Genomic DNA, 21,739 nt, shown 5'->3' with positions numbered 1-21,739 from the left:
GAGGTTGCCGCGGCAGGACGCTCTGGTCCTGGAGGGAGTCAGGATCGGCCCCGAGGCCGACCCGGCGCCCCAGCTGGGCGGCCGCCTGCTGCTGGTGAGCGCCACCGAGCCGTACGCCCCTGCCCCCTCCAGAGCCCCTCCTCCCGCAGGTCCGACCCTTGTCTTGGACCTGGCTCTGGCAGCCCATGGACCCCTTTCGAGGCTGCCCAGCATTCCAGCTTCCAAGACCCGCGATCTAGATGCCCTTCCTTCCACACTGCCTGCCAGACCCTGGTCTTGCTTCTACGTGCCTCTCTCTCCCGCCTCCCCATGACCCCTCCACCCGCAGATGGACATCGTGGATGCTGAGCAGGAGGTGCCCGTAGAAGGCTGGATTGCAGTGGCATACGTGGGCAAGGAGCAGGCGGCCCAGTTCCACCAGGAGAGTCAGGGCAGCGGCCTGCAGGCCTATCCCAAGGCCCTGATCCAGCAGGTGCAGCGGGTGTTGTGTGTGGGGGAAGGGATTGGAGGAAGGGTCCCGAGGTATCTGCAGACTGAGAGATGGGCCCCCAAGGGAAACCCTGGGCCTGGGCTGGGAGAGGGGCCCCACTTGAGAGAGTTAGTATGGCATAGAAGCAGAGAAGTGGGGAAGCCAGGAGGAGTCAGAAAGATCCATCAGGCTGACAGTACCTGCTGGTTCGTGGGGGATCTGCCCTGCTAGGACCAGGGGAGACCCATCACTTTTTCGGCCCCACAGAGTATCTAGGGGGAGGAATAAGAGTTCTGCCCTTGACCTCAGGAGCTTAAGCCAGTCTTTCCAGGGCAGATGCCCATGGCAGAGTGAGAGCTCAGACCTACCCTGGCCCCCCCCAGGTGGGGGATTAGGACGCAGGCGGATGTGCAGGGTACTAGCGCCATCCTCTGTCCTGCAGATGCGGAGGGCGCTCTTCCTGGGAGCCTCTGCGCTGCTTCTCTTCATCCTGAACCATAATGTGGTCCGAGAGGTAAACCGGAAGAGGCTGTGTGGGTGTGCAGGCCGGGGCACAGGGACCAAGGCCAGCTGACCCTCCTGTCGCCCCACAGCTAGACATATCCCAGCTTCTGTTCAGGCCGGTGATCGTCCTCCATTACTCTTCCAATGTCACCAAGCTGTTGGAGGCCCTGCTGCAGTGAGTTGGGTTTGGGGCTCCAAAGGACTGGGTTGGGGAGCTTGGGTCAGAAAGATGGGTGAGAGGATGGGAAGGAGTGCTCGGACCTGCAGTTGAAGACGAGACGCTGTGGACAGAGGAAAACCCAGATTCCTGACTGACACACTTTTCTCTGGACTTGTGGGTTCCCAACCTGGCTGGTATGAGAGCTAAGAAGCAAGCCAGGAAAAGCTGTGGGAGGCGGGCCTTGCCCCAAGGAACTTGGGGAAGGGCTTCAGAGTGATCCTCTGGGGTACTCTTCCCACAGGGCTGGGGGTGAATGCGCCTGGGCCTCCCCTTCCACGAGCTCTTCCACCTGCCCCTCTGGCTTTTCCTCCCAGGAGGACCCAGGCCACAGCTGAGATCACCAGTGGAGAGTCCCTGTCCGCCAACATCGAGTGGAAGCTGACCCTGTGGACCACCTGCAGCCTCTCCAAGGACGGCTATGGAGGGTGGCAGGACTTGGTGTGCCTGGGAGGCAGTCGTGCCCAGGAGCAGGTGGGTACCTGGAGAGAGGAGCCTCGGGGGTCCCACGTGCCACTCCCCAAATGCTGCGGTCTCAGCCGTGGTGGCCGGGCGCAGCCTCTCCCACCTCCCGGAGTGGGAACCTCGCAGTGCTCCCGCCGGCTCGCTGGCAGCATGTTAGCTGCCGTCACGCCATTCGGCCCGGAAGCCTTCTTCGGCTGCGGAATGGAGTTCAGCCCTGGAGCCTGCCTCGCACAGCTCTCCCGGTCACTTTTTGTTCTGCTGACACTCCAGCACCCCGTGTCATTTACTTGCCTCCACACGGCCCTAGGCCCCTGCTACTAGGCCCGGTCCAGGCCTGGCTTCAAGCGTGAACACCCTCTTCTCTGTCTGCGTCCCCATCTTGCTGAGCCCTCGCAACTCATCATTCCCGCCTTCTTTGAAGCCTTCCTCACAGCCTCAGCACACAGTCCCCTTCTCCCGCTCTGTCCCAACAGGGTCAGGCTCTTCAGCAGGCTCTTGCGACAGCCCACCCTGTGTAAGTGTTGGGGTGCGTGGCTGTCTCCTGAAGGCCAGGGCTGTGTCTGCCAGTCTCTGGATTTATCATGCTCAACATTAAGAGGATTCCAGTGTATTCTGTGTCCGCTAGCATTTCTCCAGTCCCTGCTCTGGAGGGGGCACGTCTGGCCCCTCCCGTGCAGCCTCTAGCAAGTGTTGGCAGACGTGGGCCACGCAGTGCACTTTAAGCCAGGCGGCCTCGGGTTCGGCTCTGGCTCTGAAACCCCAGCTCAGTGATTTCCATCTGAGTGTTTGGTGTCATGTTCCTCGCTTGTGACCAGGATGGACATGGTCACGGGGCTGTTGGCGACTTGTCTGTGGTGGGCTCTGAACAAATGGGCGGTTGCTGGTACTATCTTTACTGTTATGAGTGGTTGACTAAATCAATGGCTGAATAAGTCAGTGCGTACCAAATAACTTTGGAGCTCATAAGACACTTGGGACTTGGTGAGAAGGACAGTGGCGTGTACAAAAGGCCCGTAAGACTCTGGGCCTGCCCTTGAAGGGCTCAAAGGCAAGCAGGGAAGACCTTGGCAGGTCGGCCCAAACAAAACACGTGAACTCCTGTTTGAGCAGCCCGAACTGCAGCTCTGTGGGGGGGCAAGCACTGAGGGCTGGGTGCAGGGATCTTTCTGGAAGAGAAGGGAGCCCCACTGTACCTCCTTCTGGAGGGCAGCCCTCACAGACCTCTGCGGGTTGCTGGCATTTGGTAAGGGGGTGTCAGATGAGAGACTGGGAGGAAGTGTCAGCAGAAAGACTAGAGCTAGGAGGGATCAGGAGGGGAGAAGCCCCAGGAGGCCTGAGGTAGGCACCTGAAAACCTGCAGGTCAGCCTGATGGGTACAGAAGGCAAAGCTGAACAGCCATACTGCCGGCCGGGTGGACCTAACAAGTGTCGGGTGGCCATGGTAGCGGAGAGGGGCTGAGGCAGGCTCTCAACCTTGACCCAGGCCAGTTACCAAGCCCCAGCCTCTGGGAGTCCAGTGCTGCAGCTCCGTCCAGCAGATTTTACCCTGATCTGATGGACAGGCCCTGACCTTGCTCTCCCTCCTCACCTGGAGGTCCCAAACGTGCACTGAGCCACACCCTCCACCCCAGCACTTGCTGGGCTCCTCACGGCCTGGCTCAGCCCTGGGCACATGGGGCCATACCTGGGGAGAGCTGCCAGAGAAGCTGTCCGATTGGGGGGAGAGCACTGAGCTGGTGGTGGGCATGGGGCTGCTCTGGGGGGCAGAGTGAAGGCACTGAGCCGAGCCTAGGGGACACGGAGAGAGCTTCCTGGTGCCACCACACGGGAGGGGAGACAGAGGCACGAGGCCAGGGGAAAGGGTGGGGTGGGGTGGAGGACTGGGCCTCACAGACACCTGTTGGTAATGTCCCTGGGGGTGTCTTTATCTGAGAAGAGCAACCTCTGTGGCATTAGCCCCTCTGACCTGCCAGTCATTTCTCAGCCCCTCTCCCTCCCCCCACACATGGTAATTAAGCTGCAGCAGAGACTGCAGAACAGGGCAGAAAACTACCAGAGCTTGACACACTGACTGGGGTGTGTTTACCGGTCATGACACACGCAGGCCTGAGAGGAGGTGTGCGGGGGGAGCCTGCTGTCTCGCTGTGCCTGAGCCGCTGAGTAGTCAGAGCCTCGCTGCTGTGCATGTGGTGGAGTTAGTCGGGATCAGTGTGGTCCCCCAGGAAACCCGAGGGCCTCAGTCAGGGGGACTGGAGGAATGGCAGAGCTTCCCATTTGGGGAAGAGTGGAAAGCGAGGGGGGCTGAGGAAGCGAGGAGTATGCGGAGAGCGAGGGGGGCTGGAAAGCCCCCGGTGGACAGGCAGAGGGGTCCGGGTCTTCTACGGAGGTGGGAAATGGGGGTGGGGGTGTACTGCGGAGAAGGGTGGCGAGCAGGGGTGCAGCATGACCAAGTTAGCAGTTGAGAGTCCTGGGGTGGCGGGCGGGGTGGGGTGGCGGGCGAGTGTGCTCTGCCTCCTGGGGGGTGAGGCAGCAGGGCCTGGGCCCCTGCGAGGCTTGTGGGTGTTCAGCCTGGAAGCCAGCAGGTGGATGGGGCTGAGAAGCAGACTGGGGGAAGCGTGGATTAGGGGAGGGCGTGGGAAGGTACCAGGGTCCTGGGCTGGGAGTTGGCATGATGGAAACGCTGATGGAAACTTCCACGGGTGCAGAAACAGTGGGTTTGTTGCCTCGAGTGGACTGGGTGGGAGACAGATGCGCTCACCTCACTGCGCAGGGGGCATGGAGGCAGCTGGGTGGCCTTGGGAGCACCCAGAAGAATCCAGAAGCCTGTAGGGACCTGGATGTTGATGGGCCTCACCTGCGTGGTCGGGTGGGGGGTGTGGGGGTGTGGTGTGGGGGGGAAGGACTTACTGGGCCAGAGGGCGGGGCAGCCCTGGCACCCGCGCTCTTCTCCCCAGAAGCCCCTGCAACAGCTGTGGAACGCCATCCTGCTAGTGGCCATGCTCCTGTGCACAGGCCTCGTGGTCCAGGCCCAGCGGCAGGCATCAAGGCAGAGCCAGCGAGAGCCAGGAAGCCAGGTGGGAGCTAGCGCAAGCTGCCCCCCCCACCCCCCCCGCCCCCAGCCCCTGGGCCTGCCCAACTGTGCTTGCCCCACCCCCCACAGGTGGATCTGCTCAAGCGCCGCGTGGTGCAGCGCCTGGCGTCCCTGAAGACCCGGCGCTGCCGTCTGGGCAGGGCAGCCCAAGGCCCCCCGGAGCCTGGCGCCGAGACCTGCGCCGTGTGTCTGGACTATTTCTGCCACAAGCAGGTTAGTGTCCTGGGCAGAGGCTGGTGGTCAGCTGGCCTGTGAGGTTACCTACCCTACTCCTAAAGCCTGGGAACCTGCCCGTCAGGTCCTTCTCTCAGACTCACGAGAGCTGTGGAAAGCAGAACTGGGGGGTGGGGGACAGGCTTAAAGGTTTCAGTTCCCCAGCTCAGATGAGGGCACAGGGCCAGGCATGCCCACCTGGAGGCCTGGTTGTGGCCTAGCCCTTGCCCCCACCCCCAGTGGCTCCGGGTGCTGCCCTGTAAGCATGAATTTCACCGAGACTGTGTGGACCCCTGGCTCATTCTCCAGCAGACCTGCCCGCTGTGCAAATTCAATGTGCTAGGTAAGCACCAAGTAGGGGGCCCTTGGCTGGCTCTGCGGGATCCCCGCCTCACTCTCCTGTTCTTATTTTCCCTCCCCTTCAGGGAACCGTTACTCAGATGATTAGCTGCCCCGCCTGGGTGTCTGCATGTGGGAATGGGCCCCTCCCGTCCGCACCCTGGCCTGGGCTCCTGAAACAGGACCATGGAGTGGACAGTGCTCAGCGGATGGGAGGGTGAAGAGGGGCCTGCCGGCCGAGGGGCGTGCTGCCCCACCCCATCCGCACCGGGAAGGAGCCACCGCCTCCAGGCCAGGATGCTGGGCCCAGACCTGCCAGTCACAGAAGAGAGGTCACCTTGGGACTCTTCTGCAGCCCTGGGGTGTCTGTGTGTGCTCCTCACAGGCATTCCAGAGCCCTGGGCGGGGACCTGGTGGAGAGGGAGTGAGGCAGTGCACTTGTTGCCAGGTCTCTGGGAGCTCTGTGGCCCGCCTATCTGGGCACCCCTGGGGCTGAGGCTGCAGTGGTTGGGTTTTGTGCTTATTTATTCGGGGGGTGGGTAGGGGGGAGGGGCAGCCTGGTCATGGGGGTGAAGACAGTATTCAACCCAGAGACCCCTGCCTAGTCTGCTGCCCTCAGACCTTGGGCACTGGGAGTCACGGGCCCCACTGCCTGTGTCCCTGGGTCGGGCTGGGACCAGGGCCTTAGAGACCACCCAGTCCCATGGTTCTCGGGAGGGCTGCAGGTTGCTGACCAGGATACTTGAAGCCACAAGTCATGTGGTGCATCTTCCAGGGGCATCGTTTTTTAGACTTGGGATGGGGAGGTTTAATATGAAATAAACATGAATATATTTTACATAAGACCTGACATTCGTGTAGATGTGTTAAGATGAACAAGTTGGCTTGGGCTATACTGCTGGTGGGTGGTGGGTTCTACAACGGCCCTGAGGTCTCCCTCTGCCCCTGTGAATGTGCCTCACGTAACCCTGGACGGTGCCTCCAATGGCTTTTACATGGTGAGGTGATGTTACGTGGCAAACAGTTGCCCCCAGGGCCGGGGGAGCCTCACAGGTGGGCCTGCCCTAATCAGGGGAGCCAGTTGCAAGCAGCATTTTCCCTGATGAGTGGAAGAAGAGGCAATCTGAGGAAATCCGAAGGGAATTCAATGCAGTTCTCTCTGACCTGGAGCTCGGAAGCCACACACTAGGAAGGTGAGCTCAGGGCAGCCCTGGCTGACAGTAGTCGGCAGGGCCTCACTCGGACCGCTCCAAGAATCAGAATTCCGCCAGCAAGCAGTGAGCTTACAGGCCGCTCCTCCCGAGACATCAGAAGGGAGTGCAACCTGGCAGGCACTTTGATTTCAGCCTGCTAAGACCCTGAGCGGGAACCGAATCCCAGGCCTGCACTCTGACCTGCGCAACTATGAGCTAACGAAGGCAGAGAGGAGCTGAGCCCCCTCTACGTGGGCGCAGGCTTCCCCCCTCTGAAGGCTGCCTCTTACTCCCTCAGGAACCCCTGGGCTCCAGAGAGGACAGAGTGGGCCCGACCCTGGCGATGCCACCTCAGCTAGTTCCCTCCTGACCTTCTCTCTAAACGGAGGCTTCACCGGGAGGGAGTGGCATGGAAAGCTGGAGTGCCAACCTGGAAGAAGTGCTCAGCAAGCCTCAGAGCCTGGCTTCAGTGAGGTGACACGATGCTTCGTGAGGAAAGTGACTGCTAAGGGCCTGGTGTGCCTGGCAGCATCCTGCGCTGGGTGGACCCGGAGGGACAGGCCTGGAAAAGCCAGAGCTGCCTGGGAGTGACACACTAGTGGGTAGGCCTCATTCTGCCTTCAGTGACCCCTCGGGCTGCAGCTCGGATTCAGAGAAGCACTTGGCGACTCACATTCCTAAAGCTGAGGACTTCCTTGCGGGAGGGAGCGCTGACCTTCACGAGCCCTTAATGTCTTCCTCCCTAGATTGAGAGCTGTGGCGGGGCTCCACATCTGACTGGGGAAGGTATCACTGTCCTCTTCTGCCTGAGCCGGGAGCCCAGCTCCACTCCTTCCTTGCCTCACACTGGGCCCACCGTGGCAGCTGCTCTCTTTCCCCTGCACACTCCTGCCCAGACCCCGCTCATCTCTGCTGCGCATCAGAGTCCATGCTTCCCTGGTCTTTGCCAGGAGACTGAAAGACTTCCCTTCCCCTGATTCAAGTGCCAGAAGCATCTTTTTACCCTCGGTGTGCCCATTTCTCTCACTGCCATGTCAGTGAGGAGGGTGGGAGGTGTCCAGCAGTGAGGGCCCGCAGTGTGCCAGGACTCGCTGGCCAGTGACTCCCGTGGCTGCGCACTCAGTAGCGCCTACCCAGGAAAGAGAAGGAAGGACTCTTCCCTGGGCTCAGCCAGTACCATGAGGCCAAGGTTTCTGTGGGCAGATGGCAGGGCTTTATTACCTCCAGTGGGTTGCCAGCCACCTGCCCGCCAGCCCCCCGCACTGCAGGCTACAGGGGCCGCTCCTGGGGCAGGTGTGCAGAGCCAACCTGGCCCCGGCCCGGTGAGAGTCTCCTTCTCAGCCTGGCCAAGGCCCTCATGGGATTCTGGGTGCAGATGGCCGACTGGGTCATGTCCTCCAGGGGGGACTTGGGAGATCGGCTGCTGGGCTGCAGAGGGGGGGATGCCCGGGATTGGCCTGGCAGGGTCCTGCCCGCACTGGTTGTCCTGCTGCCAGGCAGGTGCCTTCTGCCCAGGGACCTGAGGAAGGATGAGATGGCAAGATTCCCCATGAGTAAGGGCACCAGCTCAACCCAGTCTTCCCCACCTCTGGCAAAGCTTCAACTCACCCTGGGGATGCCCTTGGGAACGTGGCTGGGGGGGAGGTTCCCCGGGTCCCCTTGCTTGAAGGGGCCCAGAGCTGGTCCTGCGGGATCAGCTGCAAAGAAAGGCAAATTCAGAAGGGCCCACTGCACATAGAGTGTCAGACTGGGTTCTGAGTCCCCAGTCACAGGCCATTCTGAGGGGTTGAGAAGTCTTCCAGGGCCATCCCAGCTGCAGGTGAGTGTGGGAAGGCTCCTGGTTGCATTGGAAATAAAGATGTAAAGGGCTAGGGGGTGTCTGGAGCTAGAAGGCACTGGATCTGTTCCCTTTCATGAGCCTTCTGTAAACAGTGAGGCCGAAAGATACACATGGTGCGAGTCCCAGTGACCCCCCATTGTAATCAGGTGGGCCCTCAGCAGGTCTCTCTACTGGGCTGGGGCCTCCTCCAAGTCCCCAAGGACCACCCTTTCAGGTGGGGGAATCCAGGTGCTCACCTTGAGGCCTCCCTGCTGGGCCACCTCCCGAATTTTGGTCAGCATGGACTGGAGTCGCCCATTCTCCTCCTGAAGGACCCGGATGCGGATGTCATTGGCCTGCACCTGCCTCTCCATGTCGTCTGTGATGTTGCCAGAGCCTGTGGAGACAAGCCTCTGGACCTCACTCTGCCAGCTTCTCCTGCGCCCAGTGAGCGGGCCCTTGGACAAGAGGCACGCCAGCCCCAGGCCAGCGAGCCCACAAGTGGGCCGGTACATCGGCCCCCCTCCCCTTCTCCTGGGACACTGCCTCCCCTTCCTATCCCCTCGCTACAGGGAGGTGACCACCACATTGTAGAATTTTGAGAGCTGGATGGGACCTAGCACTCACTGAAGACCTGACAAATAGGTAGGGAAGCGATTCTCTTTCTTCCAAGGTTGCCCATTTTCAGAGTGCATTGTCCAGAGTCACACAGCTGGCCTTTTGCTGCCAGAATTCAACAAGGATGTTCTTTCCCACACCCTCCTTCCGGCTCCGCACCCCCGTGTGGTGTCGCCCACTCGGGTTCTTGGTTTCCTGGTTTGCTAAAGGCGCTGCTGCTGCCTGCCTGGTCAGTAACCGAGATGGCAACAGAGAGCCCAGAGGGCTCTGCGCACTGCCTTGGCCAAACAGCTGAACTGCTGTCCACCTTCGTCACAGCTCTGGGAGGCCTGGGACGAGCGCTTACGTTGCCGGCATCCAGTCCTCACTGACGTGGCTGCTCGGCTCTTCTGCGCAACGGGTCTGGGACACTGAACAGCTGGGCCCGTGCCCCTAGAGCTGGGCCCATGTGTGATCTGTGCGCCACCGCGATGGGCACACACAGGCCACCAAGGTAGCCAGACCTGCACTGGACCCCGCTGTGTAACCCCGGGTAGTCACCGCACCTCTGGGCTCCTGTGTCCTGTCTCCTCAGAGGAGTAGGTAGCACCTGAAGCACCTGTGTGTCATGGGGGCGCTGTAGGGCAGCGCCGCTGGCCACCCCCACCCTGCCACACTGGCTGCAGGCTGGGGGGTTGTAGACCCCAGCGTCCAGGTGTGCTCAGCTGCCTGTCCTAAGCAACCCCACACCCTCCACACCACCCCTAGGCCCCTACTTTGGATTTGGGCCTCAGTAGGCCTGTGCAGGTCTGGGAAGGCCACCAGCAGCCGCTCCCGCTCCCTCAGCTCCACCAGTTCCCGATCCAGCTCCGAGATGGTCAGTTGCAGATCCGTCGTTGCCTGCTCCAGACCTTGTTTCTCCTGCTGCAGACTCTGCAGCAACTCCTGGGGTGGAGGAAGGCTCAGACCTGGCCGGAGGACCAGGTCCTAGGGCCCTTGGGGGACACCTCCAACCCCTCCTCCCCTTAAACATGGGACAGGCCCACAGCCCCTCTGCAGGCAGGGTCTCCTGGGGTGCAAGGGAAGAGAGCCCCAAGCCCTCACCCTGCTCACCCCGCCCACTCCCACCTGCTGGGCCCGGAGCTGGCACCGGCTCTGCTCCCTCTCACTCTGCAGGCTCTGCAGCTGCTCTTCCGCACGAGCCCGCTGGGCCTCAGCCTCGTCCAGACAGCCCTGTAGCTCTTCCCTCTCCCGGTCCAGGCTGTCCAGCTGCTGAAGCAGGGCTCGTTGTTTGGCCTGCAGGGACTGAGTCGGGATGGGCAGGCAGGGAGGCCGTGAGGCTGGCAGGACTAGACATAGCCCATGGGACTAAGGAAGCTATAGCATCTGTGACCCAAGCCTGCTCCCTTGTGCGGTGTCATGGGGAGGTGGGGGGGAGGGGAGGCTGCACACACATGTGCAAAGGAAAAGGCGGGTAGCAGGTGGCAGCAGGCTCAACCCCTGGTTGAGGCTAAGCCCCCAGCTTTCAGACCCCACACCCCTGGAGCAGTTGACTATCAGCCTCCCCTCCTGTTTTTTTCCAGTCTCAGTCTCAGAGTTCTACCTGGGGTCATGGCTCCCCATCAAGCCCTGTGAGGATAAGCTCGGACAGGAGAGCCTCACACGCCCCCTTCTCTAGATGACAGCTCACTGCTCCTGCAGTCACCCCCACCGGGGGCCTTTGCAAGCTTCACTGCCCAGGGCCCAGCAATATCTTGGGCCCCTGTCCTTCCTCTGGCTGATTAGCTGACCACCAGTCACTGGCATGCAATTCAAAGGCCACCCCTCCCAGAAGCCATTCTGGGCCCCCTCGAGCAGATGTGACTGTCCCTCCCTGGGTGGGCGCCTGTAATATTTTCCCCACCCCCTTACTCATCTGGCGGGAGAGCAGTGGAGATGCAACTGCTCTTCCCTGCAGGTGGGGCGCCCCTCCAGAGCAAGGCATCTGGCTCAGACCGTCCAGGCAGGTGAGTCAAACTGGCATGTGCCGGGGAGCAGCGCTCTAGACAGAGCAGCCCCCACCCACCAGTGGAGCCCTCTTCCTGCAGCTACACTGCAGGCCAAGGGCCGGGTCCTCACCTCCTGATGGCGGACCATGCTATCGACTCGGGCCTTCTCCTTGTCCAGCTCTGTGCTGGCCCAGAGGATCTGCTGGCCGGCCCCATCCAGCCGTCCTGCCAGCAGCTGCACCTGCTCCTCCAACTGCTGTACCTGCCTCTCAGCCTCTGCCCTGCGCTCAGCTTCCTCCTGCAGCTGCTGGGCCTTTGTCTCTGCAGGATAGAATGGGTTTGGGACGAGGCAGTGCTGAGGAGCCTGGGTGCCACTCCCTGCACTGCCTCAGACCTGAGGGGTAGGGGTGAGGGGGCACAGCTCATCTCTAAGCTACAGTATTCTCAGTCACAAATGGGGCCTCCCTAGGGGTTAAGTAGCAGCAGCTATAAGCAGCCACTGCAGCAAGAGCTCAATCCCCAGCCAGGGGGGTGACCCACACGGCGCAGCAGACCTCTCCTGTCTCACCCGCTGCTCCCCTCAGCAGTGCGTTTCAGTCCATTTGCCTGTTCTGTTTCCCACTCTGTCTCTGGTGAATCCTCTCACCCCCCACCCCACACACTTCTAGTCTGTACCCCAGTTCTGCATGTATAAATCAATAAATCTTTAAAAAAAAAAATGGAGCTCTGAACCTCACCTGAGATGGGTTCTGAAAATAGAAGGCGCCACCCAGCTCAGCCCTCACCCAACAGGGCCAGTCAGACCCACTCTCCTCACTGGTTCCCTTTGTCTCTAGCCCAGAAGCCCCGGGGCAGTGGTGAAAGGTGCCAACCAAGCTCATCCCAAGCACAGGGCATGTGACCAGGACCACACAGTGGGGCTTCTCACCCATGGCCTGCGTGGACTCCTGCTGCTGCTTCAGCTCCCCCTCCAGAGCGGCCACCTTCATCTTGAGGTCACTTGTGTCTACAGCAGCAAAGAGAGAGAGAAGCTCTTCAGAGGCTCCCTGGGGCTTGGCCAGTGTCTTTGTGCCCAGCGCACCCCGCAGGGCACCGGCAACCATCACTGAGGGCGCAGCCCAGGCTTGAGGGTGAGTACTGAGGGGTCTGTCGGCTCAGCTTCCTGTTGGCTGGCTGCCACGTCGCTACATCTCTCCTGGCCTCAGCGTCCTCCCTGGAGGCAACGGGGAGGCTGAGAAAGGGCCGTGGCTTGCCCACATCACACAGCTCGCACAGCCTCAGTGGGTGCCCTTTCAGGTGCCGGAGCTGCATCGCTTTGCTGAAAGGCTTCCCCAAGCGAAAGAGGCCATGCTGCTTGGCTGGTGGTGCGAGGGGAACAAGCACCCCCAGAGACACGGTCCCCAGGACCCCGCTCCCTTGTGCCTCTGAAGGGACAACGCCGAGACACTTGTTCACTTGTTCTACATATAGATTCCAGTGTTCCCGGGGGGACTTCGTTCCACGAGGCTGCTGGTTTGAGGCCTGCCGCTCTCTGGGCCACCCTGTACGCCTCGCCAGCTTCCCAGCCGGGGTCTCCTCCACAGCCGACTTGCACCTGCCGCCCTATCTCAGGGCCTGCTTTGGGAAGAGCCGGTGCTGAGGCTGCAGCAAAGCCCAGGCCTCTGTGCCTCTGGGGTACAGACCTGTGAGAAGTTGCTGCTTGTCACACTCCCATCTGGTCAGGTGCTGCTTGGCCTTGTCCGCCTGCTGCTGCCGCTCCCTCTGCTCCCGCTCCACTGCCTGCTCCAGCTCCCCGATCTGCTTCCTCAGGCCAGCCTTCTGGCCCTCAGCCTCCTCCAGCTGGGCCCTGAGAGACCCAACAAGCTGAGTGAGGGCCCCCATGTGCTTAGTGAGGCCGGTCAGGTCTTTGCTCTGCTCTTTAGCCCAGTGGCCCACAGTGGCAGCTGGCAGCGGCTTGAGCCCCATCCTGTCCTGCACCAGCTGATGAAACTGGCCTAAGGACGAGGGCAAGTTCTGGCTCTGACACAAGCTGATGAGCACCTTGCCGACCTCCTGCAGGCTACCCTGGACACTGACACATGCATCGCAGGGCACCAGGGCCGTCTCCACTGTCTGGGAGTGGACACTCCTGGTATTTTCCATGGTCCGGGCTGGACACTGTAGGGCAGTGCTGACTGGAAGGCTGCCAGGCTCTTGGCTGGTCTGGGGCAAGTCTGGCATTGGGGAGGGGGACTTGATGAACTTGGCAGTCACAAATTCAGGCCTCTTGGCTGGCTCGCCCTTGGCTGTGGGCTTGGAAGTAGGATTCTCTCCTTGGTTTGCCTTTTTCTGTGATGGGGTAAAAAAAAAAAGGTGGGAAGAAGGTGAACGAGACAGGCCTAGAAGATAACCAGTTTACATTCCCTTGGATGTCATCTGACACCTAAGTAATGGAGAGAATCTTCTCGCAGGCCCTTGGCTTGCCCCAGGCCTCCTCTGTTGGCCTCCTAGGCTCTGTGCAGTTAAAGCTCGGTGCTGGGAGGGTGACTGTGTCAGCCACAGCTATTGGTTATGAAGTTCTTACTTCACTATTGTTCTCATGTCACCATAGCTACTGTCAGTTTCCGTTTCCTCCCCACTATCAGCTGTTAGCTGGGTGGGTGTGAAGACTAGGTGTTAACCCATAACAAGTGGAGCTCTATTGACAGCATTACCCAACAGTGCCCTGAGAGGTAAGCGTCCCACTGAATACATGAACAAAGTGAGGTTCAGAGCAGGCAGGCATTTTCCAGGGTCAGGTAGCCTAGACTACAACAGCCTCAAAGTCTGTAGTGCTGTTATGTTACCTGTGCCCTGGTTGGAAGGTTCCAGAATGGACACTGTCCTTGGGCAGCAAGGATGCAGTGCACACGTGGTGCACACGGAGCTGAGGCGGGGCAGATGGTGTGAGGCGCCGGGGGGTGGGGTAGACTGACCCACCTGGAGCGCCAGCGGCTGGTAGAGCATGCCTAGCCTCAGCAGGCTGTTCCAGAAGCGCCGCACTGTAAGCCCCACGGACATACAGGGTCCTGCCGCTCGCACGGGGGGCATTATCTGCTCCGAGTCAAGGTTCTCCAAATAGCTTGCACAGCTCTGAAGCAGTAACAGGAGCCTGTGGGTAGAGATGCCAGGGTAGACTGGGCACATTGTGCCCTTCTGCTACACAACCAGCAAGCTTTGGTCTGGGGAACTGGCCCAGGCCTCAGGGAACTTGGGGTGTCTCAGAATATCCTCTACTGGGCCAGCTTCAAACCCAACCCAGGGGCCACCTCCTCCAGGAAGACCACCGTGGCCCCCAGGTTTAACTTCAGGGCATCTTCTGGACTTCCTGGGTGGCACATTTCTGTCTGGCTACCCCCCACTGGACTGTGATTCTCTGGGAGGCCAGGCTTTGCTTCAGTTGTAGCCTGTGTGCTGGAGAGTGCCGTTGGGGGCTGCCTACAGCACGTCAGCAACCCTCCACTAGACGGCAGAGCTGAGACCCCGAGGGACTAGGCCTGCTCAGCACCCAGGATAGGCAAGCACTTGGTAAAGGGCAGAGTGTGGCCCTGACAGAGCCCTATGCTCCCACAAGTGAGCCCTCTTGCTGGGAGGCCACTTTGCTGTCTGCATTATCTTCATCCTTAGCCCTGATCCCATCCTGGACATGAGCTTGAACACTGCCAAACTCCATACCCTGAGCTCTGTCTCCAGGGCTACCAGGCTGGTCTAGGTCTCAGCCCCAGCAGCTCCTGCCAGGAGGATGTTCCAGCTAATTCAGCCAGAGGTGAGAAGAGGGGCCAGGTGGAGGGTGGGAAGAGATGTCTGCAACAGCTTCCAGTGGGGTGGGGGATGGGTAAGCTGGGGCTTAAGGGTGAGGAAGGAAGGCATTTCTGTACTTAACATACACTCAGTCCCTCAAAGGTTACAAACGGTGCCTCCAGACCTCTGAGGGGCTAGCAGCCCTCTCTGTCACTGAGCAAATCATCCCAAAACTCCTGGGGTCCCTGCCTTTTGGGCCTCCATGACTTCCTTAGCTTATAAGGTTTTGAGCACATGGAGCCTGGGTTATGGTCCCCGGGAAGAGGAAGGCTGATGGCCACATTAACTTAAATGACGATGTAGAAGTGTGTGTGGGGGGGGGAAGGGGGCGCTGTGAGGGAGTCTGCCGGCCTCCTCCCAGCAGGGCCTGGAGCTGGAAAACACATCCCGTGTCTGGCCCTGTGACACGAAGAGGGAATAGCACAGCCCACAAGCTGCCAGGAAGAGGAGCCGAGGATGGAAACTCTGAGCAGCAGCTGTGGTCCCCACGGCACAGAAAGCCTGAGGAGGCAGCTGCAGTGGCCACAGAGGCAGCAGTCAGAGCTGCTGTGCCATGCAGAACAGCAGCCCAGCGTGGCCAGCGACTCCTGAGGGTGGCAGGGATAGGACGGCATAGCACCGCACACACCACCAGGTGAGAGCCCTGAGAGGGTGCCCCGCTGACCTGGCACTAACAGGTGACATCTCAGAGCTACATCACCACTGGTGGGGACGCTGCAGGTGCTGCTGGTGTAAGGGGCAGGGACCAATATCCTGAGACCACCAGGTTTGGTCAAGGCCCTCACCTGTCAATGACCAGCTCCAGCAGCACGGCATGGGCCAGCTGTGTGAACTCGGGGTCACCAGGCACGTGGTCATAGTGCTCTAGCAGAGCCACCATGTCCAGGTCACAGGCCACACGGTCAGGGAACTTCCAGGAGGGGAAGCGCACGGGCCCAGCACGGGAGGACACGTCCACGATGGCGCCCTGCAGGTCGGTGAGGTCCTTGCGCAGGCTGTCCATGCAGTCCTGGCTGCCCAGCAGGTGTGCCATCCTCACAGCTCCTGGGGCGGGCAGAGAGGAGCCCATTAGCCAGAGCCTCACAGCCACCGTGAGGGGAGTCTCCTAAACCCTCCCTCTGCCCTGTTAATGCTAGGCCGAAAGCCTACCTTAGCTCCTGGGGAGAGGTCTGTTCCCTGGTCCCAGGCCCCCAGGCTCTTGAGGATCCAGTTGTGGGTGACCTCCGGAGGCTCCCTCTCACCGCCCCCTACCCTGAGCCTACACTAATTCCTTTGTTCCACACGTACCTCTAAAAGTCGGTATGTGCAACTGTCAACTGAGAAGGAGTTGTACCTACATGCTGGGGTACGCTGGCCATGCCAGCCACTGTCTCCCACCTGGGCCGCTGCAGCAGCTTCCAGCTGGGCCACAGCTCTGACCCACTGTATCTCCAGAGATCTGGGCTAAACCCTATATGACCATGTCGCACTGGCCCACAACCGCTGGGGGCTCCCTGTGGGTCTAGAAAGAAAAGTCACCTCTGGATATACTCCTCACACCCTCTATACTACCCCTGAATCTGCCTATCTATCTCCTCCCTCTGATTCGTGCTTCTTCTGTCCAGTCCCCATCACCTGGCTCGTTCCTGTCATCCTTCAGGGCTCTTGGATATCACCTTTTCCAGAAAGCCTTTCTTGGGCATCCTCCAGGCTGGGTCAGATAACCTCTTGGAGGTCCCCCATCCCAGCCCTGATTACTCTCTGCTGGAATGGCCTTCCCTCTCCAAGCAAGGTCCACAGTCTAAGTCCCTGTGGCATCCACAGAGGGCCTCCCTGGTGACCTAAGGGTTAAGCCCATCCCTGGCCAGGGGGCAAAAACCCAAATATGGCACCGCAGACCTCTCCTGTCTCCCCGCTGCTCCCCTCAGCAGTGTACTTCAGGAAATCTACCTGTTCTGCTCCCCACTCTGTCTCTGGTGAATCTTCTCACCCCTGCACCTCTAGCTTCCACAAAATGAATAAACAAATATAATTTTTGAAAAATGGAATCCATAAAGAAAATTTTTAATACATTGACTTTGGTGGAAAATAAGTCATAAGGTGTTAGAGAGGAAAATCTGAAAATCTGTATGATCTCAATCACTCTGATCACAGGGGGCCTTTTATCTTGCTACGGAGAATACATCTCTCTGAGCCCCAGCTGCCTCAGCTATAAAATGGGAACAAGGCCCCAATCAGGTCTGTGGTGGCAAGTCCTCGGCAGGTGTCCATTTACAAAGTGCTCAGGCCAAGCCAGGCGCCAATGAAAGCCCACAGACAGCGGAGATCACGGTGATCGATATTACGAGCAGAGACAAGGCCGAAGATTGTCCTCATTGGAGCTGGTGGCTGGCTTCGGCACCTCTCCTTGTCCCCATGGCCTGCATAGCCGGTTCCTTGTGCACCTGGAGCCTGTGGCCCAGGAGCCGTGGACTGGTCTGGACAAAGCCCTCATGGCCTTGACTCAGCAGGGGGAGGACAGTGACACAGCTGTGGCCCCACTGTGGCTCACGTGTGGTGGGGACTTTACCCTCTGCTGCTGGTGTCAAAGCCTGCCCTCTGCTCACATCTGGGCAGCGTAGTAAATGCTAAATTCTGGCTCCTCCCACGCTGAGGCAGGGCTCCTTAGCCGGTGGGCTTGTAGCAGCTCTTCCTGATTCACAGCCCCTCCCTGAAATGCTGGGACTGCTCGGCAGCATTGAGGCCCTGGCACACCCTCTTGAACCCACTTTCCTCAACAACCTCCAGCCCCAGCAAGGTGAGGCCTGGCTGGGTGCTGCTCTTCCCCCAACCCTATATCTGACCCCAAGATCCCTCATCTCAGAAAGCTGCACGGCCACTGAGCAAACCTCTACCTATGTGTGGGCATGTTGGTGAATCGCCTTCCCTTGACCCCCCTATCCAAACTCCTGGAGCTGCCAACTCTACGTTCAGACACACAGAGAACGCACCTCTGTCATCGGCACTGCTCTACACACCATCTCCCGAAACCACTGCCTGTAGCTGCCCTCCTAAGGAGCCACCTTCTTCCCTCTGCTCGGTGCTACCTGGTCCACCTGTCTGGGTAGCCAGAGGGGTCATTTTCAAAGGTAGATCTGCCCCCTGCTGAAACCCTTTATGTTTTCTTCAGCACGAGCCTAGAACACCTCCCTGGGCTCCGGCCGGCCCGGCTGTGTGGTCTGTCTCCATCTCCTCACCACCCAGAATGTGCCCCTCCCCATACTTCCTCCTGATGAGGCATCTCCCTTGAATCACCGGACCAGGTGGGATCCCTGTTACACACTCTTAGAGTTTTTTTTCCTCCACACTCTTGTTTTTTTTCCTCCCTGCACTGGCACTGAACCACTATTTGAGTAATTATTTGTGGAGGGGCAGACTGCTTCCTGAGAGTGCATGGATTGTCTTTGAGTTCAGTGCAGTATGACCTGGCCACGTGGGGCTACCGACCTGAGCCCAGAGGTGCTGGGAAGCTCAGAGGTGGTGCAGGCCCAACTGGTCTCCCCCACCGGGCTGGGCCCTGTCCTCACCTCTCTCTGTGCCGTCGCCTGTCTGTGGAGCTGAGTGTCTGAGTGTGTCCAGCTCTCAGGCTGGCCTGCGGTGCTGGGCTCAGGAGAGGCTCATCATCCAGGCGCCTTGATTCCCGTCTCCTGCGTGGGGCTGGCTCTGAGCAACTCTTCAGTCCCTGCGATGCATGAAGGCAATACTGGTGGTTGAAGGAGAGGAGGGCTTCCTTGGAGGCAGGGAGGAGGCTGTTCAGAAAGAAGGGAAGGATGCCCGGGGCTTGAGGCGGGGGTGAGGGAAAGGGAGGGGCTTGCATGCCTGGAGCCTGAGCACAGAGGCACGCTTCAGTGTTCTAGCTCTGGCTGCAGGACCCACGGCATGCCACTTCCACAAATCTGCCTCCTTTATACAGATAAGGAATTCGAGGTTCTGAAAAGCTAGGGGGCTTGCCCCTGGTCACACAGAGCTAGGATTCTTGATTCTAGCACCTCTGCTCTATCCTCAGGCCATGCTGCTTCTAGAGCAGACTGTTCCAGAGAAATATAATTCAAGTCACTCAATGGACTTCAAATTTTGTACTAGACACATTAAAGTAAAATCAAACTGGTAAAGTTAATAATATATCTTTTTTTAACCCAAAATACCCCAAGTATCATCACTTCAGTCTGAAAATAATACAAAAATTTAGGGATATTTTTTCTGCTTAAGTCTCAAAATCCAGTGTCTATTTGATATTTGTTGACTAGGCAACTGTCTCATGAGATAGTGCTACCCAGAAGATTTTATATCCCCAAGGAATGAAGCAGAAAAACAAACAAAAACAAAAACCAGAATGAAGTATTCTGGGTTTCCTTCCTAGAATGGGAGGAAGGAAATAAGTAAGGCAAGCAAGAAGCCCCACCCAGGTAAGAGGCAAATTCAGGTGTCAAAACACATCGAACTCCAGAGCTTTCTTGTGAAGATACTAAGAAACAGTAACCTGGGCCTTCCCTGGTGGTGCAACAGGTTAAAATGCAGCACATGAAGCTACTGTAGCCACTGCACCATGGGTTCTATCCCTCCAGGGAGGTGACCCACATGGTGTGGCAGACCTGTCCTGACCTGTCCGCTGCTCCCTTTAGCAGTGTATTCCAGTAGTCTGCTTGTTCTGCTCCCCACTCTGTCTCTGGTGAATCCTCTCACCCTACCGGGCACCTCTGGCCTGTACCCTAGTTCTGTATGTATAAATAAACAAATCTTTTTAAAAAAGAAACATTGCTGCTTTATTTACAATTGGAAAGACATGGAAATAACCCAAATGCCCAAAAGTGGATGACTGGGTTAAAAAGATGTGGTACATATACACAATGGAATATTACTCAGCAACCAAAAAAAAAATAAACACATGCCTTTTGCAGCAACAGGGTGGAACTGGAAGGGATCATGCTTAGCGAAATAAGCCAGAAAGAAAAGGAAAAATACCAGATGGTTTCACTCATAGCAGGAGTATAAAGGACCAGGGGAGAAAATAATAATAATAGTAATAATAATAATAATGAACAACTATATACTAGAGACATTTTACGGGGGTGGAATAGGGAATGGGATCAAAAACAGTGGGAGGAGGGAAGTGCATTGGACTATGGTGATGGCACATGGGTGATTTGGTGATGGGAAGCCCATGGGGATTACAACTGAGATGGAAAAAGGCACAAAATGATGTCAATAAATTATTATATTATTATATATAAAAAAGACAAAAAAGAAACATTAATCTGTTTATCTTCACTTGGACTCTGCTTCTGATAAGCAATAACATAGGGCAAAATATCAAGAATATAAAAAGGAAAACAGAATACCGAACAATATCTAAGCTTAACTCATGTCATTTCTTCTGAAGTTAGGGTTTTGTAGATTTAAGCATGGGCCAAGCATCACTTAATGTGGGAGAATTTGACATGGGCTTTCCCTGTAATCCTGGGGCTGTGCAAGCGGTCAGCCTAAACTTACACTGCTCCTGAGATCGCAGAGGTGATGACACTTATCGAAGCAATGCCCCTCTGAATTAGGAGAAGCCAATTTCCTTGAACTTAAAGCTGACTTTGATGAAGACAAAGTCTGTCCACTTCTGTTCAGCATTCAAGCCCTTTCCTGCTAGCTCTTGGGTCCTGTGTCCCTGCTATAGGTTACATTTTCTACCTGGTCAGTGTACCCACTAAGATTCAAGGTCAGCACCATGTAAACACTTTGGGAACACTAAAGCTGTTTATATGGCCATCTCTGACTCGGAATTGTTAATAGTGTGGAATACTGGGACATAGCAGGAACCACATGAAGGCAGGGGATTACCCGCCAGTAAATGCAGAGAAGGGGCCTCTCTGGTGGTGCAAGGGATTAAAACACCACATTATGAAACTCTCCGAAGCCACTGCAGCACGAGTTCGATCCCCAGCCAGGGAGGTGACCCACATGGGATGGCAGACCTCTCCTGATTCCACCCATCCCCTCGCTGCTCCCCTCAACAGTGTACTTGGTCTGTTTGCCTGTTCTGTCCCCCACTCTGTCTCTGGTGAATCCTCTCACAGCCCCAGTACCTCTGGCTTATACCCCAGTTCTATAACTAAATATTTTTTAAAAATAATAATTGCAGTGGATTGTCATTTCAAAATGACAAAAATAATAATTGGAGTGGATTGTCATTTCAACTATGAACTTCATTGTCCTTCATTGTTTCATACAAGAAACAAACGTAAAGTACCTATTTTATGGCACAGGGTGAGATAATGGGTAGGAAACTTGGGAGAGCCTCTCTTCCTACCACTCTCCCATTTCACAGCCGAAGAAAGTGAAGTCTAGGCAAGGGCTTGGAGTTGGTCCACATTCCAGAGTTAAAAGGAGAGGAGAGGTAACTCAGGAGAGGAAGAGAAGGCTGAGGTGTGCCTTCGGGAGGCACCTGTGGTAGGGAGGAGGGGAGCCTAAAGCAGCCCAGAATTGAGATGGTACAGGGGGCCTTGAGGGCGGGATACGGACCAGAAAGGCATGCCCACAGGAAAAGGGACCAGTAAGGAAAGAAGGCGCGCGTCCTGGAGGAGGTGGGCCAGAAACAAAAGTGGCGGCACAGGGAGTAGGAGGTGGGGCTTTGAGGAGGCGGACCCGACAGGGGGTGGTCTCCAAAAAGAGGCCAATAGCGGGAAGTGGGGGATCCAGAAGGCGGGTCACTAGAGAATGAGGAACCCGCCTGCGGAGTAAGGGGTGGGCTGGGGGCGCCGTGTGGGCGCGGGGCCGTCCGAAGGGTGAACGTCTCACCAGTCTCCGGGGTCGCAGCCTCAGCCCCTGTTTCTGGTCGGCCCATGGAACTGCACCCGGCGCGCCTGCAGCTCCTGGGATCCACAGCAAATCTAGCCTGGCTCCCCGGCTGCTGCCATGACAACGGCATCGCGCCAGCATCACCCGCGGGCTAGGGGCGGGAAGTGCGTCACGGAGAGGGGGCAGTCCCGGAAGTGCGTCAGCCTCGCCCTGGCGGCGAC

At 58.0% G+C, this 21,739-nt stretch overlaps 2 protein-coding genes across 3 annotated transcripts; one reads left to right on the top strand and one right to left on the bottom strand.

The window, feature by feature from the left end:
• Window positions 1-6: 6 nt before the first annotated feature.
• RNF215 (ring finger protein 215) lies at window positions 7-6,135 on the top strand. Its single transcript, XM_004690901.2, has 9 exons — window positions 7-94; window positions 329-472; window positions 912-983; window positions 1,063-1,148; window positions 1,508-1,664; window positions 4,610-4,729; window positions 4,816-4,959; window positions 5,200-5,302; window positions 5,385-6,135. The coding sequence occupies exons 2-9, from the start codon at window positions 329-331 to the stop codon at window positions 5,405-5,407; spliced, it is 849 nt and encodes a 282-aa protein (XP_004690958.1). The 5' UTR covers window positions 7-94; the 3' UTR covers window positions 5,408-6,135.
• A 1,558-nt stretch (window positions 6,136-7,693) lies between these two features.
• On the bottom strand, window positions 7,694-21,598 carry CCDC157 (coiled-coil domain containing 157). Of its 2 annotated transcripts, none has more exons than XM_012730804.1 (12): window positions 21,519-21,598; window positions 18,260-18,481; window positions 15,500-15,758; window positions 13,854-14,025; window positions 12,578-13,223; window positions 11,824-11,901; window positions 11,026-11,216; window positions 10,036-10,212; window positions 9,684-9,852; window positions 8,568-8,707; window positions 8,100-8,188; window positions 7,694-8,010 (listed from the first exon to the last, which is right to left on the bottom strand). In XM_012730804.1, the coding sequence occupies exons 3-12, from the start codon at window positions 15,745-15,747 to the stop codon at window positions 7,761-7,763; spliced, it is 2,160 nt and encodes a 719-aa protein (XP_012586258.1). In that variant the 5' UTR covers window positions 15,748-15,758; window positions 18,260-18,481; window positions 21,519-21,598; the 3' UTR covers window positions 7,694-7,760. The 2 variants fall into 2 exon arrangements, with proteins under 2 accessions (XP_012586258.1, XP_012586259.1); XM_012730805.1 differs by having other exon boundaries at window positions 18,260-18,414.
• Window positions 21,599-21,739: the final 141 nt, after the last annotated feature.

The sequence above is a fragment of the Condylura cristata genome, unplaced genomic scaffold (genome assembly GCF_000260355.1).
Source record: "Condylura cristata isolate star-nosed mole 26May11 unplaced genomic scaffold, ConCri1.0 scaffold00029, whole genome shotgun sequence".
In the NCBI taxonomy this organism is placed as follows: domain Eukaryota; kingdom Metazoa; phylum Chordata; class Mammalia; order Eulipotyphla; family Talpidae; genus Condylura; species Condylura cristata.
This window is presented reverse-complemented; position numbering and strand designations above follow the sequence as displayed.